The following is a 17,659-nucleotide window of genomic DNA, read 5'->3' as shown; positions in this document are numbered from 1 at the left end:
TTGGTCCGGCATGATGTGGGTTGTTCTGACTGGGCTCTGACTGGTCAGTTGTGATGTGGGTGGTTTTGACTGGTCAGTTGTGATGTGGCTGGGTTTTGACTGGTCAGTTGTGGTGTGGGTGGTTTTGACTGGTCAGTTGTGGGTAGTTTTGACTTGTCAGTTGTGATGTGGTTAGTTTTGACTGGTCAGTTGTGATATGGGTGTTTTTCGCTGGTCAGTTGTGTGGGTGGTTTTGGCAGGGTTTTGACTGGTCAGTTGTGATATGGGTAGTTTTGACTGGTTATGGTGTGAGTGGTTTTGACTGGTCAGTTGTGATATGGGTAGTTTTGACTGGTTATGGTGTGAGTGGTTTTGACTGGTCAGTTGTGATGTGGGTAGTTTTGACTGGGTTCTGACTTGTCAGTTATGATGCAGGTGGTTTTGGCTGGTTGTGATGTGGGTGGTTTTGGCTGGTTGTGATGTGGGTGGTTTTGGCTAGGTTCTGACTTGTCAGTTGTGATGTGGGTGGTTTTGGCTGGTTGTGATGTGGGTGGTTTTGGCTGGTTGTGATGTGGGTGGTTTTGGCTAGGTTCTGACTTGTCAGTTGTGATGTGGGTGGTTTTGGCTGGGTTCTGACTTGTCAGTTGTGATGTGGGTGGTTTTGGCTGGTTGTGATGTGGGTGGTTTTGGCTGGTTGTGATGTGGGTGGTTTTGGCTAGGTTCTGACTTGTCAGTTGTGATGTGGGTGGTTTTGGTGACTGTGGGTTGTGGCATCCAGAGCCATCGCCATGGTAACGGGGGGTGAGGGGGAGACCTTGGGGTAGGGGGGTTGCAGGCCGGGGCTCTGGTCGGGGGTGGGGAGGGTCCCCAGGGTGGGGCTCTGGTTCATCATCATGGAGGGATGCGAGTGGGAGGGCTGGGAGAGAGGCGCCTGATTGGTCGAGTGGTTGCCATAGTGAGGGCTGCGAGTCTCCTCAGTGCTGTGAGCTGGACCACTGGAGTCACCTGCAATAAGCAATAATCAATCTATCAATAATCAATCTATCAATAAACATACTGTACAACTGACAACAGTGAGGAAAATCATTGCAACCATCAATAATCACTTCTGTACTGGATCATAACAGACACCCAATATTAATATTAAAATCATTATCATTTGGTAACCTGGATCCACAACTGTAGCAGCTTGCACATAAGACAGGCAATACATTGCAATAGCCAGTCACATGCATGAGAAGTGCAGAAACAGCTGTTTAAACTTGTGGCTGATTGTTCAGAGTGGGCCAGGATCCCCCCCACATTAGTTTTTCATCAGGCAACAGCACATTTAAACTTTAAGGATAATTGTGCAGGTAGATACCTGTACTGCTTTATTCCTGGTGCTAGTTTGTACATAACCACACTCACCTGTGTTATTACTGGTGCTAGTTGGAGGCTTGCTGTCTCCGCCTCCCTTCCCCTTGTTTAGAGTTTTAGGTTTTCTCTTCCTCGTCTGGATTCCATCTTTCTTCATGGCCAGCGGCCGGTTCACCTGCAAGGAAAAGGGAAAAGTCAAGAAAACAGTTTTGGGGAAAAGTCTATTACAGTCTTGGTATAAGTTATCACACTACATTTACAAGGGACAAGCAAGGTCAACAGGCAAAACCCTGTACTGTAGCCCAATTCCAGGGTTGTGCTTTTCTGCAGAAACTTCCAGAGTTGATCCTAAGTTGATACTAAGCCTCATAATAATGTCCAGAGTTGTGCGTCCCCCTGAAAGACCCTATAAGTCCAGAGTTGTGCCTCCCCCTGAAAGCCTCTGTAAGTCCAGAGTTGTGCCTCCCCCTGAAAGCCCCTGTAAGTCCAGAGTTGTGCCTCCCCCTGAAAGCCTCTGTAAGTCCAGAGTTGTGCCTCCCCCTGAAAGCCTCTGTAAGTCCAGAGTTGTGCCTCCCCCCAAAAGCCCTGTAAGTCCAGAGTTGTGCCTCCCCCTGAAAGACCCTGTAAGTCCAGTGTTTACAGGTGAAGCTGGTACGGAATCCCAGCAGCTAACTGATCCTGTCCTAGCCACATGTTGGGCTGTACTTCCGGTTGACATGTAGTACGTCCCATTTTTGCCACATGTGCAGCTAAGCTCCCAGCTTACCTGCCCAGTGCCCAGGTTACCCTTGCCTGGTTTCAGGTTTGCAGGGACGGGATAACAGGAGACGTATGGGGGGCTGCAGGGATAACAGGCCGTATGGGGGGCTGCAGCAGCTTCCACCCATTTCCTGTAATTTGTTCAGGCTTCAGGAGCAATCCGCTAACCCCAGACAATTACACTCACTCAAGTTCATTCCTCAAGTTCAACATGCTCACAACTTCCTACCCATGTTGGCTACAGTCTGTTTTAACCGCCCCAGGAACATCAGATACTGCTGGAGCTATCTTGTTCACTAAGACTGCACTTTGTCTTTACTCCCGATAAGAGATTTGAAAAGAATTGTTGACAAACACTACAAATAGAGGATTGATAGCAATTATGTGCACTGAAATACAGCCTGCTAGACTAAAAACTTGCCAGGTGAATTCTAGTTTCCCCTCTGCAAAGTATTTTTCAGCAATTCATTGTGAAAGTTCAGGGAAGTCAGAAACAGTATGACTAAAGAGACACATAGGAGAGGAAAGGCACTTGGCTGTTTCATAATCATAGTAAATGAATGCTAGTTGTCAGAAAGAGTCCATAAATCATTAAGTCATCACCACTGATGTTTGCAGTGGAACACTCCAGCCGGTGAGAGTTCTCCCCGATTGAGGAATGTTAAATGGGAATTAGAAGAACACGTTCGGTCCTCAGCATAGCTGTAAGCTACAGTGGAGTTGTTCAGAGATAAGGAACTTAAAATGCTTCCTGCTGATCCCCACAAACATGCGCGGAGTTGACTTTGGCCAGACTCCCGAAAAACAGAGGAAACGTCGTTTGGAACAGATGGGATGTGACAAAGTCTCTACTAGTTTGGAAGTCACTGTGACTCATCTAAAACTCCTGCAGATTGCAGAAATAGTTTCTGATTGTCAGTTAGCAGTCAACTGTCATCACAAAATGAGCTTAATCTGCTTAATGGGGACAGAAACCATTCAACTCTTCCTCTAACATGATATATAAAGGCAGAACTCGTCAGGCAACAATAGCTAGGTGGGAGGAGTTTGGCACCCGATGGGCTTTCCTCAGACAAAACTTCTGCTGTTGTTGGGTTCAGGGATGGGACAGAAATGTTTGAAGATTTAGACACTTGCCACTGTAATATTTGAATATAGTAAAAAAAAAATGGACACAAGGACAAAACAGAGGCTGAGAGTCTTGTCACCTATCAAGGCAGAACCATTAATTATCTTAAATGCTTCCAACACTGTTCATAAAGTGAAGCAATTAAGATAAAGGGAAGTTAAACACCTGTCCAGCACTTTCACACCTGTCTGTAAGTGAGACCTCCTCAGGTGTTGCAGGACACGCCCAGGTGATGATGTCACAGCAGGTGGTCTGCGCTCCACCAGGTGCCATAAAAACTGTAAAACTTCCTCCCAATGTCCCGGTACAATACAGTCTCCATACAAGCTCAGGGAAGTGGGTCACTTAACTGGGACTGACAGACATTAGAAAAAGCACTGGAGATGGAAGCTGATATGATTGTCTGCTGTGCCTTGGGTTGTGCTAGGGAAGGGGGTGCCTTTTGCCTGCAATGCCCTGAGCCCTGATAAGGGAGAAAGTGCCTATTGTCACCAATGCCTTCAGTTCTGATAAGGGAAGGGTGCCTATTGTCAGCAGTGCCTTGGGTCCTGTATTCCTTATCTTAACTGCCCCTCTGACTCCGATCTAACTGCCCCTCTGACTCGTATCACTGCCACGTTATCAAAGAGCTGCTGGCAACAACAAATCAATGGAGCATTGCAGAGATGAAAGCTTTGTGACATCAGCAAGCAGAAAACCTCGTCTGGCCTGGGTAGGAAGGGCAGGGGAAAAGGGGCAGCTAACAACAGCTTCTCACCGTGCACGGACACGGCCTGGTTAGAGTTTTACCTCATGACTGTAAGGCATAGTTCTACAGAAATAGCCGGTGTTTGGAGGGGATAACTACAGACCACGACCTGCTCTTGTAGCAGGGTAAATGTTAATGACTCCGGATCCTTTATTCAGCCCTAAGCTTGTCTCCAAAGATAGAAACTCTGATGGGTGGTCCAGCAAAACCAGGTGATTTGCTAATCAAGGTTTGTGTTCCCTTATCAGCAGTGGATTGTTTCTGATAGCAGAATCTGAAATTCTTACCACAGCTGATTATTGCTCTACTGATGCTCCTGCAGCTGATTATTGCTCTACTGATGCAGGGCATCGCCGTTACTCACTCTGAGCTATCTGACAGGAGAGACATTATGACATCTCCATTGGCACATCATGAGCAGGTTGCCATGGCAATCATATCATGACCTCTCCATCGGCAGGTTGTCAGTTGGTTGCCATGGCAATGGATACATCATGACCGCTCCATCAGCAGGTTGCCATGGCAATGGTACATCACGACCTCTCCATCAGCAGGTTGTCAGCTGGTTGCCATAGTGACGGATACATCACGACCTCTCCATCGGCAGGTTGCCATGGCAATGGTACATCACGACCTCTCCATCAGCAGGTTGTCAGCTGGTTGCCATAGTGACGGATACATCACGACCTCTCCATCGGCAGGTTGCCATGGCAATGGTACATCACGACCTCTCCATCATCCGGTTGTCAGCTGGTTGCCATAGTGACGGATACATCACGACCTCTCCATGGGCAGGTTGCCATGGCAATGGTACATCACGACCTCTCCATGGGCAGGTTGCCATGGCAATGGTACATCACGACCTCTCCATGGGCAGGTTGCCATGGCAATGGTACATCACGACCTCTCCATGGGCAGGTTGCCATGGCAATGGTACATCACGACCTCCATCAGCAGGTTGCCATGGCAATGGTACATCACGACCTCTCCATCATCAGGTTGTCAGCTGGTTGCCATAGTGACGGATACATCACGACCTCTCCATCGGCAGGTTGTCAGCTGGCGGCAGCTGTTCCCGACTCGTGGGGAGGATTTGCCACATCCTGAACTCGCTAGTCCCTGGATTTGGGCAGGCCTTTCGTTAATCCACTAATCCGCTCAGCCAGGCTGGAATGTGTCCGCTGAAATCCGAGGAGGAGAGGCAGAGGAGGGGAGGGGGGCAGGTTCTGGCCGAGCAGGGGCCTGGAATACAGCATTGCCATATGGGCTGCTGTGGAGTTAGCATAATCTCTGAACCATCATGTGCTGAAGCCCTGAGAGGAGGGGAGGGGGGGCAGATTCTGGCCGAGCAGGGCCCAGGAATATATCATTGCCATCTGGGCTGCTGTGGAGTTAGCATAGTCTCTGAACCATCATGAATAGCATTGCCATATGGGCTGCTGTGGAGTTAGCATAGTCTCTGAAACATCATGTGCTGAAGCCCTGAGAGGAGGGGAGGGGGGGCAGATTCTGGCCGAGCGGGGGCCTGGAAGAGGGTCTGCATGCTCTTTTACGTAAGGCGTAGGCAGCCAATTTTATTTCCCGTAATTCGTAGGGAAAACCATCTTATCTACGTAATTCGTAGCGAGGCGACCAAATTTAGCGTAATTGCCTTCCTTGATTTAGCGTAATACGTAGGGGGTTCTTTTAAATTCAGCGTAAATCGTTGTCGGAACTCCCCATGCAGACCCTCCTGGAATACAGCATTGCCATATGGGCTGCTGTGGAGTTAGCATAGTCTCAGAACCATCATGAATAGCATTGCCATATGGCCTGCCGTGGAGTTGTCATAGTCTCAGAACCATCATGTGCGGAAGCCCTGCTTGTCTCCTTCCCGCAGCAGAATCAGAACCTTTGAGTTATCATAGGCAAATGGTCTCAGAACCATCATGTGCTGAAGCCCTCACCATATGCTCTTCCCAAGCAGCGGCCTCAGAACCTGCCTCAGTACCCAGGAGTGCTGACAGCACAAGGATATGTGTCCTCATCCTTGTGATAGCTCACTGGTGGGTAGATACTAGCACAAGGCTGATGTTGGAGACCTTTTGCTCATATCAAACAATCCTATCATATTCCCAACAAGGTTGAGATAAAGATGGAACCTGAGACTGAGACATACAAACAACTTTCTCCGGCTCTTATGAAAGCCTTTTTTTATTACTACTTACAACAGCCACACAAGTATGGCAACAACTACAGGCACAACGAACAACCTTTCCCAGATCCCAGCCTGTATGAACTGCCTGTTCTCTAGCATTGCCTTTCCCAGATCCCAGCCTGTAAAAGTGCCTGTTCTCTAGCATTGCCTTTCCCAGATCTCAGCCTGTAAAAGTGCCTGTTCTCTAGCATTGCCTTTCCCAGATCCCAGCCTGTAAAAGTGCCTGTTCTCTAGCATTGCCTTTCCCAGATCTCAGCCTGTAAAAGTGCCTGTTCTCTAGCATTGCCTTTCCCAGATCTCAGCCTGTAAAAGTGCCTGTGTATAGCATTACCTTTCCCAGATCCCAGCCTGTAAAGAACGCCTGTTCTCTAGCATTGCCTTTCCCAGATCCCAGCCTGTAAAAGTGCCTGTTCTCTAGCATTGCCTTTCCCAGATCTCAGCCTGTAAAAGTGCCTGTTCTCTAGCATTGCCTTTCCCAGATCTCAGCCTGTAAAAGTGCCTGTGTATAGCATTACCTTTCCCAGATCCCAGCCTGTAAAGAACGCCTGTTCTCTAGCATTGCCTTTCCCAGATCCCAGCCTGTAAAGAACGCCTGTTCTCTAGCATTGCCTTTCCCAGATCCCAGCCTGTAAAGAACGCCTGTTTTGTGGCATCACCTTTCCCAAATCCCAGCCTGTACAAACTGCCTGTTCTCTAACACTGCCTTTCCCAGATCCCAGCCTGTAAAACTGCCTGTTTTGTGGCATCACCTTTCCCAGATCCCAGCATGTGAAGCCTGCCTGTTTTGTCCCAGATCCCAGCACGTTAAGCCTGCCTGTTTTGTCCCAGATCCCAGCATGTGAAGCCTGCCTGTTTTGTCCCAGATCCCAACATGTTAAGCCTGCCTGTTTTGTCCCAGATCCCAACATGTGAAGCCTGCCTGTTTTGTCCCAGATCCCAACATGTTAAGCCTGCCTGTTTTGTGGTGTTACCTTTCCCAAATCCCATGTAAAAGCTGTGGGGAAGCCTTGCCAATGTCAATGTCTGATACTTTCAGCCGTCCCGAAGGTTTCTTATCTGTAATTCTCTCAGTCAGCCACCCGTGTTTTGCCTGTAACTCTAGATAACAGGTTTGCAGTGCCGCTTTATCAGTGGGCCCACTCTGCTTCTTACTCCGCAATTTAAATGCCATTTCTGGAATTTCAAACAAGCAGTCACGATCAAGTTCAACTCAGGAGCGATAACGTTTGCTCGCCACACTTTGGCCTTGTCAGTTGGATGAGCCTTAGAGGGGGTAGAATTCAGTGGGACTTCTGAAACCAAATATGAATTTATGACGCCATACAAGACCTTGGGACTTGGCCGAACGTTGGTTTCTCCGTTTTACTCTGATGCATTGTTTTCAACATCTAACAGATCCACTGATAGAACTTGTATTGTAGCACATTCTCCCATAGCTTATAGCCAGATCCACTGATAGAACTTATAGCACATTCTCCCATAGCTTATAGCCAGGTCCAATGATAGATCTTGTAGCACATTCTCCCATAGCTTATAGCCAGGTCCAATGATAGAACTTGTAGCACATTCTCCCATAGCTTATTGCCAGATCCAATGATAGAACTTGTAGCACTTTCTCCCATAGCTTATTGCCAGATCCAATGATAGAACTTGTAGCACTTTCTCCCATAGCTTATTGCCAGATCCAATGATAGAACTTGTAGCACATTCTCCCATAGCTTATAGCCAGGTCCAATGATAGAACTTGTAGCACATTCTCCCATAGCTTATTGCCAGATCCAATGATAGAACTTGTAGCACTTTCTCCCATAGCTTATTGCCAGATCCAATGATAGAACTTGTAGCACATTCTCCCATAGCTTATTGCCAGATCCAATGATAGAACTTGTAGCACTTTCTCCCATAGCTTATTGCCAGATCCAATGATAGAACTTGTAGCACATTCTCCCATAGCTTATAGCCAGGTCCAATGATAGAACTTGTAGCACATTCTCCCATAGCTTATTGCCAGATCCAATGATAGAACTTGTAGCACTTTCTCCCATAGCTTATTGCCAGATCCAATGATAGAACTTGTAGCACATTCTCCCATAGCTTATTGCCAGATCCAATGATAGAACTTGTAGCACATTCTCCCATAGCTTATTGCCAGATCCACTGATAGAACTTATAGTGTAGCACTTTCTCCCATAGCTTATTGCCAGATGATCTGATAGAACTTGTACTGTAGCACATTCTCCCATAGCTTATTGCCAGATCCACTGATAGAACTTGGACTATAGCACATTCTCCCATAGCTTATAGCCAGATCCACTGATAGAACTTGTAGCACTTTCTCCCATAGCTTATAGCCAGATGCACTGATAGAACTTGTACTGTAGCACATTCTCCCATAGCCTATAGCCAGATCCACTGATAGAACTTGTACTGTAGCACATTCTCCCATAGCTTATAGCCAGATCCACTGATAGAACTTGTAGTGTAGCACTTTCTCCCATAGCTTATTGCCAGATCCACTGATCATGATAGAACTTGTAGCACATTCTCCCATAGCTTATAGCCAGATCCAATGATAGATCTTGTAGCACTTTCTCCCATAGCTTATTGCCAGATCCACTGATAGAACTTGTACTGTAGCACATTCTCCCATAGCTTATAGCCAGATCCACTGATAGAACTTGTAGTGTAGCACATTCTCCCATAGCTTATTGATCCACTGATAGTAGAAGTTGTATTTTCCTGTATTGCCCTGAGGTGAGACCTGAGATACAGCAGTGACAGAGGCCAGGAGTCAGAGTCGTTAACATTCCAGAACTGGTTGCCATGGTAACGGCTATGCTTGAGTGTTGGACCAATTGGGCAGAACATGCCACATGACAATGGGGTTTGGGGATAATTGAGTGCACAATGCTGCATCTATTTAGCCATGATGTTCTCTGCAATATCTTCAAGTTCATATGTCTGGATTTTGTGTTGTTGTCAAGTTTGGCTCAGACCAAGGTTCTGAATGGCTTATGGTTTATAATATGCTTACATAAGAGTTGTTCCTGTAGCTGTATATGCATGTAACATACACATAACTTTTTATCATTGCTAGTGGTACTTACATTGTGTAGTTTTTAGTAGGGTTGTACTTACATTGTGTAGTTTGTAGTAGGGTTGTACTTACACTGTGTAGTTTGTAGTAGGGTTGTACTTACATTGTGTAGTTTGTAGTAGGGTTGTACTTACATTGTGTAGTTTGTAGTAGGGTTGTACTTACATTGTGTAGTTTGTAGTAGGGTTGTACTTACATTGTGTAGTTTGTAGTAGAGGCCACAGGCAGTACTTACATTGTGTAGTTTGTAGTAGGGTTGTACTTACATTGTGTAGTTTGTAGTAGGGTTGTACTTACATTGTGTAGTTTGTAGTAGGGTTGTACTTACATTGTGTAGTTTGTAGTAGGGTTGTACTTACATTGTGTAGTTTGTAGTAGAGGCCACAGGCAGTACTTACATTGTGTAGTTTGAAGTAGAGGCCACAGGCATTGCACACGGGTTCACCCTCATTGTTCCGCCGCCACAGCGTCGTCTGCGTCGTGCGGCAGTTGGCACACTGCAAGCCCACGCGGCGGGACGCAGACTAAGGAAACGGGAGGTCAGAGTTCATGATTGGGGTAAAACTAAAAAAACTTTAACAACAGTCTTTTTCTAACAATACATACAACTGGTCAACTGCACAGACATAAGGTGGGTTCATCATTATATGACAAGGCCGTACGCACCATCTATAGATGTTGGCCTCTGAAAACTGGAAATCTTGTGTCAGAGAAGGGAAAGACAGATTTGCAATTATATGTTGGGATAGGACCTTTTACAATGGGTTCTGTACAGTGTAAGAAAAAATTACCAGCTTTGGGGGAAATAGATTTCACCAGTTTCTTAAAGAAAACTTTTACCGGTGTCTCAAATTTGAGAAGTTTTACCAGTTTCTTGGGAGACGTGTGAAAGATAAGTTGTACAAGTTTCTTGGGAGAATTGGGAAAGATAATTTTTACCAGTTTCTTGAGACGTGAAAAATAAGACCCTTTACCAGTTTGTTGGGAGACTTGTGAAAGATAAGACCCTTTACCAGTTTCTTGGGAGACGTGAAAGATAGATGCTTTACCAGTTTCTTGGGAGACTTGTGAAAGATAAGACCCTTCACCAGTAACAGTTTCTTGGGAGACTTGAAAGATAGACGCTTTACCAGTTTCTTGAGAAACATGTGAAAGATAAGACTCTTTACCAGTTTCTTGGGGGGCTTGGCAAGACCGGGCTTCTGAGCGCCGTTGAGCTGCTGATAGAGCCCATAGTTCTGGTACAGGCTCAGGTAGTCCTCCTTGCCTGAGTAGTTCAGCCAGTTAGCTTCAGCAACACCTACAAAACAGGACAGTCTTACTCACCAGTCGCCGCTGAGGCTTGATTAGGGGCCTGTTCACCCCGTTCATCTTGTGGTAGAGTCCACATGCATTGCAAAGATAGTGGCCTGTTCCATCTCGCCGCCACAGGGGGGTGGAGGTAGCACCACAGTTGACACATTCACGCCCCTCTGAAACACCAAACACAACTGCTTTTAACAAATACGTTCTTACTTTTGACGTTTGTTTTTTGAGAAGGCAGGTTTCAGTGCTCAGAGGGGGATGTGGCCAGTTGTGGCGTTACCTGAACTCCCGCCGTGGCAGTGACAAACCACGGCACAAAACGGTTTTATTCCGAAGACTTCCCAAACGTTCCGCAGACTTTCCCGGACTTCACATCCCCCTCTGCTTCACTCTCATCTGCAACCAACCTGTGCATCTCTCAGAGTGGTTACTATGGTAACAGTAACTATACTGAAGGTAACTCATGTATAGACTCATGTATAGCACTAGCCCTACAGCTTCCACTCTGGTAAGGTAAGGTGACTATGGTAACAGTAACTATGGTGAAGGAAACTCTATATGGACTCCGTTATCCAATATAACTCTAGCCCTACAGCTTACACTATGGCTATGAAGGTAACTGTTACCACAGTTACTATGGTTACAGTAACTATGGTTAACTTGGAGACTGACCCTTCAAGCTAATCCCGTTAACTTTAAGGAAGAGGTGTTGCAACACCTGAGGAACGCCCTGGATGGTTTGCCCCAACACAAACTAGGGGTGTTATCCAGTAACCGAACAAGAGCTGACTAACATTTGCTTCACTTACACTGAGGTGGACCCCTAGTCTTTACAAGACATGTGACGGGATCTTAAACCACATCACCTATAGTGCTCCGGAAGCAGGACAAAAGTTTAGTCCTTTATTGTCCCAGGAGCAGGTTAGTGATCCATCACACTGACCAGCATGTTGCCCATTGTTCCCCTGCTGATGGACAAGCCGGCGTGTGCCCACTGCACAGGGGCTAATTGGGCCAACACTGGGACATTGTTCTGTAATCGGTACGGCTCTGAGATGGACAATGCATTACATTGGAGAGGACAGTACATTATTTACAATGGGCAAGACATCATATTGGAGTGGACAGTGCATTATTTACAATGGGCAAGACATCATATTGAGGTTGACACTACATTAACTTCGCGTGTCCACTAGATTACGCAATGTCCCATGTGCGGACAGGGAAGTCAGTTTTGATCATTGTCTCTTTCTCCAAAGGATAGAACCCTACACAACTTTGTGTTGTATCACTAGTAGCATCAGCTTTACATATTGAAACCAAAAGGACAAATACTTTGCAGGTGGATCTATCGATGCAGGTTGGACTGACAAGAAATACTGTTGAAGCCTATTCGAGCTCAAAATAACCCTCGCTTTTAGACTACTAAATTTAGAGCCCCACTGAGGCTGGTACCTAGCCTAATGTGGCTGATACCCAGGCTACAATTGTGTCTGGTCCGAGGCTAATCTGACCTTACCGATACCTTGCCCGTCCATCTCATACCCTGTGCTGACATGATGATCACCGCAAATTGGAACCAGAGTAAAACCAACACGCTGCTAATTGGCCGGTCAGCGCTCCCACGTATGGACTGCGACTCTTTCATGTAACAGTTTCGGCTAACGTTATACGGGCCATTCATCATGTAGCAGTTACAGTCCGCAACTTTCCTCTGTAACAGTTTCGGCTAACGTTTTGCGGACCTGTCCATAATGTAGCAGTTACGGTTCGCTACTTTTCCCCTGTAACAGTTTCGGCTAATCTTATGCGGACCTGTCCATAATGTAGCAGTTACGGTTCGCAACTTTCCTCTGTAACAGTTTCGGCTAACGTTATGCGGACCTGTCCATAATGTCGCAGTTACGGTTCGCTACTTTCCCCTGTAACAGTTTCGGCTAACGTTATGCAGACCTATCCATAATGTAGCAGTTACGGTTCGCTACCTTTTCCCTGTAACAGTTTCGGCTAACGTTATTCCAACCTATTCATCATTAGAGATGTCACACGGACCCATCTGTCCTTCTGTCTGACATGATCTGTCACATCCGTCATGTTGGACCCGCGGCGGCACTGTTTTACCTCAGGAATGTACTTCCTTTTTTGTTTGATGAGAGCTTGTAACTTTTTGTAAGGAGGCTGTTAGAAAGAAAAGCCCGGATCTCCAATTTTAACATTGTGTGAAGGATTACGTACACTTAGCCGCACAAGAAGGCAGCAGTAGTAACTGTGGGGAAAAGTATGCAGGAGATTGTTCTAATGACATACCGTAACTCGGACGTGCTAGTTTTAGGCCCGTGTGCAGACAGTTTCGGGGGACACGAAAAGGCGCCGTGAGTACCGCGGTAGTCGCTGCCCGGATCGACCATATGACTGTCTGTCCTACAACCGGCCTGTGGTCAAGAGGGATTAGGAGCTTAATCTCTCTGAGGAAATATTTATCAGCCACCTTCGAACACAAAGTCATCTTCGGCAACGTCGAATGACCATCGTGATGGCTTATAGAGACGAAAGACATTTAATGCGCTCAAAGCTTTTTTTATCAATGTCTGAAACACAGCAGTGGACACTTCCACCAACTTGAACTTAACGCTAGCCTGACGGTCGAGGGTCCCGTGACGCCGGCCTGACGCTCCAGTGACGCTGGTCTGACGTCGGGACGCGCCCATGACGTTAACCTGAAACTCGGACGACCCAGCGACGTTAGCCTGACGTTCGGACGCCCGTGACGCTAACCTGACGCTCGGACACTCCAGTGACGCTAGCCTGACGGCGGGCGCCCCTTTGACGCTAACCTGACGGTCGGGTGCCCATATCGTCGCCGGCCACCCCCTGTGTTCCTCCTCAGGGAGGTCCTGCCTGCCAGCTGAGCGCCACCAGATTGACGGATGGGCTTCTCTGGTCTAGACGACTCTGGGAACGGGAGGGGGGGGGCGTCTTAAGACGGCAGCCTAGCAAGGAGACGGGAAGGCGGCCGAGCGGAACCTCCCCTTCCCCCAGCCGCAGACTTTCGGTGTCAGGTTCGGCCCGGCGCACGGCCGGGGCTGATAGCGACGCCAGGCCGTCGGTGTGAGGCTGATAGGCCGGTCAGACCGTCGCCAGGACACATCTGGGCTGTCAGGGCGAACTGGGGCAGGGGGCCTGGCCTCACTCAACGCCACCACATCAACTTCTTATTAGGGGCGCTGCAGTTTCCCTACAGTTTCCCAGGTCTGAGGGGGGAAACTGAAGCCATTCTGTAATTACTGTTCAGCATAGGAGATGGGGAGATACTCAACACCACCGCATCAACAGCATCACCGCATCAACGATTAGGGGAACTGCAGTTTCCCAGGTCTGAGAGAGAATAACTGAAGCCATTCTGTAGTACTGTTCAACATAGGAGATGGGGAACACAGCATCAACCTGTCGCTACGGGAACGGAAGGTTTGCAGGAGTAAAACTCACCCTTAAACACGTCAGTCACTAACCAGTCAATATAACCACTTAGTACAGGAGTAGGGGAATCATTGGAAAATCTTTAGTGTTCTTCTGGCACAACGATGTGTACGAGGGCCATTTGGGGACAGGAAGTTACAACGAACTATTTTTTTTTCAATTGTCGCTGCCTGCGGCCGCTTGTGTTTATTTCTGCGCTAATCGGTAAAACATGTTGTTTTGAGTAGCGTGACTTTTGTTTACATAATCACATCATAATTGGTACTTGTACCTACAATCCACATGTTGTCGCCTCAACATTCAACAACAGCAGAAATATCACCAAAAGCTAACTACAATGGATCTGACTTTCCAACGGAAAGCCGGGGCCTGAGAACGACAACTTCAGAGAAAGGCTACATTATACAGTAGTACATTATAGTACATAGTATCAGTTGCTGACAAATAAAATAAAAGTACGAATATCAATAGATCTGATCATCCAAAGTTTAGCCTCCTTTTTGTCTGATGGAATTCTATGTCGCCCGGATCCCACTCGCGTGTCAGACGAGTGCAGCAGAACTAACCGATGCTACTGAATCCCATCAGAAGAAAAGCCAGACTAGAGCCTGCTACGGAGGCCACATTATAACTGTGCGCCTGCCCTGCAAGTGCCAAAGGGAAACCACATCTCCATGTAACATGGGCATGTTATCGACCGAGAAGGTCTTAACTAGGCTAAAGAACAAACTCACTAAAGACCTTAACTCCGATTGTTTCCTGTCAGGCTTGCCGAACCGAAAGCAGGCTGAAGTGCAGGGGAAGTTGATACTCGGGTGTAGTTTACATTGCTTGTTGTTGGGGGAGATAAGGGCTGCAGTATCGGGAGGGTAGATTCAGCCGCCGCCCGATAACAGACGGGGTTCCCCACGGGCGGACTCACTCGCCGGGCATCGCTCCGTAGTTATTTATCTCTGCGCTAATTCCGCAGTTGTGGTGCTGTTAGTAACAGTAATTCCTGGGTTGTTATGTTCCTAACGGGCCGACCCAAGGACATCCACAGAGCAAAAGTACACGCGTAACTTATCACCCCGCCTAACAACCATGCATCTACTCACCAATACACTAGTCCATCAGTGGGTGTGAAAGTTATTCACGTTATCATCACTGTTCTTCAGCAAATGTTTTTCCTGAGTTGTTTTTGATAACTGGAAACAATCATCATAAGACTTCGGAGCAACTACATGAAACAAGTTATTCATGCTGAACTATCCGAAACTAATGCACGGCGCTACAGAACGCTTCAGTTTGCCGTTCTCCCCGCGTCACCAGAACGTTTGCCGTGTGCTTTATGGCCGTTCTGTGGCGGTATGCTGAAGATAAATTGGGCAATTAACGTTCTTAATTAACAGGTTGGCTGTGTGCGGATTTGTTGGGTTAGCTCGGGCGGAGACGGTTGTTTTTGTGGGGTCATTTTCGGGTCAGTTTACTTTAGCCGTTCATCATGTGGGTTTATTGCCCGTGCAGTCCTAGAACTGGGGCAGGGGCTCGCGGGTTGGTGCAATCAGCAACTTTCAGGGTACATTTAAAGGTTAAATGGTACATGGGTGACATGTGAAACCCTACTGTGTAACATCGTAAAACGTACCATGTAATAACCATGTTACATTAGAATGCGTGTCAATGTCTCTGTGAAATATCGTGATATATGATACTAGTATGTAAGATGTAAACGTATTACGTGGAGTTAAACGTTACAGTGTGGGTGTTGATATTGTTCCCTGTATAACATCTTTGTGTAATGTGAAACATTATCCCTGTGTAACAACATCTTTGTGTAAGGTGAAACATTGTCCCTGTGTAACAACATCTTTGTGTAAGGTGAAACAATTTTTTACTGCGTGTGTAACATCATGATGTGATGCTTATGATACACCGTCAGGTGTAACAGTCTGATGTGGGGCTTGTATATGAATGAAGACCTTTATTGTATAAGACACCGTCAGGTGAGACACCGTCAGGTAAGACATCTCCCCGCAGCACCTGTCGTGCGCCGTCAGGTGAGACACCGTCAGGTGAGACATCTCCCCGCAGCACCTGCCGTGCGCCGTCAGGTGAGACACCGTCAGGTGAGACATCGTCAGGTGAGACACCGTCAGGTGAGACATCTCCCCTTAGCACCTGCCGTGCGCCGTCAGGTGAGACACCGTCAGGTGAGACATCTCCCCTTAGCACCTGCCGTGCGTCGTCAGGTGAGACACCGTCAGGTGAGACGCCGTCAGGTGAGGCATCTCCCCGCAGCACCTGCCGTGCGCCGGGGTCAGCCGAGTGTCAGTTTGTGCCTGTAACATTTACACAAGCGCGGAGGCGAGCGGTAAACAGCCGTCCGAACCGGGAGACGCGCCCGGCCGCCGTCATGCCTCAGAACTCACCGGGAACCCAAACCGCGGCACCGACACGCCTGCGACTATCCTGGCAACCGCACGATCGTACAGCTGCCCCGGCCACGTGCCTGGTGTATATTCTCCAAGCAGTCGCGTAGATATAATAGTAGTCGGAAAGGAGCGTCGGTGTTATTTTTCCGACAACTACTATATCTACGCGACTCAACCTCTGCTTGGAGAGTAGCTGGTGTAGGACAGAGCGGACCGCATGACGCTACAGTGTTCCGTGGGTCGTAATCAGTGTCCAAGCAGATGTGTCAACTGGATGAAAAAGAAAAAAAAATCGCAAAGTAGGACAAATGTTGCCAAGGAATTTCTTATGCAGTCTATCCGGTCAGTTCACTCCTAGGCCAATTGACTTCTACTAGGCTTTTATTCCTAGCCCCTATTATTACTATTCGGCCAGGCGGGAGTCTGGTAGAGACTAGCCCTTCCTAGCCCCATCACCTGAGTCTGTTAGAGACTAGCCCGTGCTGGCCCTATCACCGGAAAGATAACATAAGTAGTAAGATTGAATAATCAGGACGAAACATCATCCCAAGTGGAACCAACAGTACCGGGCATATTTGATACATCCCTGATACTGACACGCATGGCGGCCTGCAAATGACGCCCTGCTTCCCATAATGATGCCTGTAGGACCCCGTAGACACGGTGCTCTGGAACTAACAACTGTTCTCCACAAGACTGCACAGGAAGCTCTCCAGGCCGGGCGCAGTCAGCCGTGAGCACGACCCAGTTCCCCCGCTGCCTACACAGGCGGAATGATCAGGTTAAACCTATAATTTCGTCGTGAATCTGTCACTTTGTCTGATGGCGTCGCAAAAACTGCATAGCGCTAGCGATATGATGACGGGTCGGCATGCAGGGCGGCGGATTGCAGCCGAAACGGCGGCTAGTTTCTGTCTTGTTCCGATCACCTGTAGTCTGACGGCTGCAGAGATGACAATTTGTCAGTTCTGATGAAAGTTTGGACGATGAACGTCAATAAATTGGAAATGAAAAGGCAACATTTGACCTGACATTTTCTATCGTGAGGAGTCGTAACCATAGGACAAGAATAATTCTTTCCGAGGAAACGCATGGCGGGAATGGTCCTGGCACTCTGGATAGTTCCTTCGACAATCGGATGAAAATTTGTTCCTTTGTTACGGCAATGAGCTATACCCTTGATGGATTGTCAATT

At 47.5% G+C, this 17,659-nt stretch overlaps 1 protein-coding gene across 4 annotated transcripts in view; it reads right to left on the bottom strand.

Moving 5' to 3' along the window:
• Positions 1-515: 515 nt before the first annotated feature.
• Positions 516-17,659, bottom strand: part of LOC118404487 (transcription factor GATA-4-like) — a 51,893-nt gene continuing 34,749 nt past the window's right edge. For 2 of the 4 annotated variants that reach the window (XM_035803573.1, XM_035803572.1), the window contains exons 3-6: positions 10,595-10,740; positions 9,667-9,792; positions 1,390-1,513; positions 563-984 (exon numbers count right to left, since the gene is read on the bottom strand). In XM_035803573.1, the coding sequence (XP_035659466.1) occupies positions 710-984; positions 1,390-1,513; positions 9,667-9,792; positions 10,595-10,740 (671 nt within the window). In that variant the 3' untranslated portion in view covers positions 563-709. Of the gene's footprint in view, positions 985-1,389; positions 1,514-9,666; positions 9,793-10,437; positions 10,569-10,594; positions 10,741-17,659 lie in introns of all 4 variants that reach the window. The other 2 variants (XM_035803574.1, XM_035803575.1) reach the window with 2 other exon arrangements.

Source organism: Branchiostoma floridae, chromosome 17, assembly GCF_000003815.2.
Source record: "Branchiostoma floridae strain S238N-H82 chromosome 17, Bfl_VNyyK, whole genome shotgun sequence".
Lineage (NCBI taxonomy): Eukaryota > Metazoa > Chordata > Leptocardii > Amphioxiformes > Branchiostomatidae > Branchiostoma > Branchiostoma floridae.
This window is presented reverse-complemented; position numbering and strand designations above follow the sequence as displayed.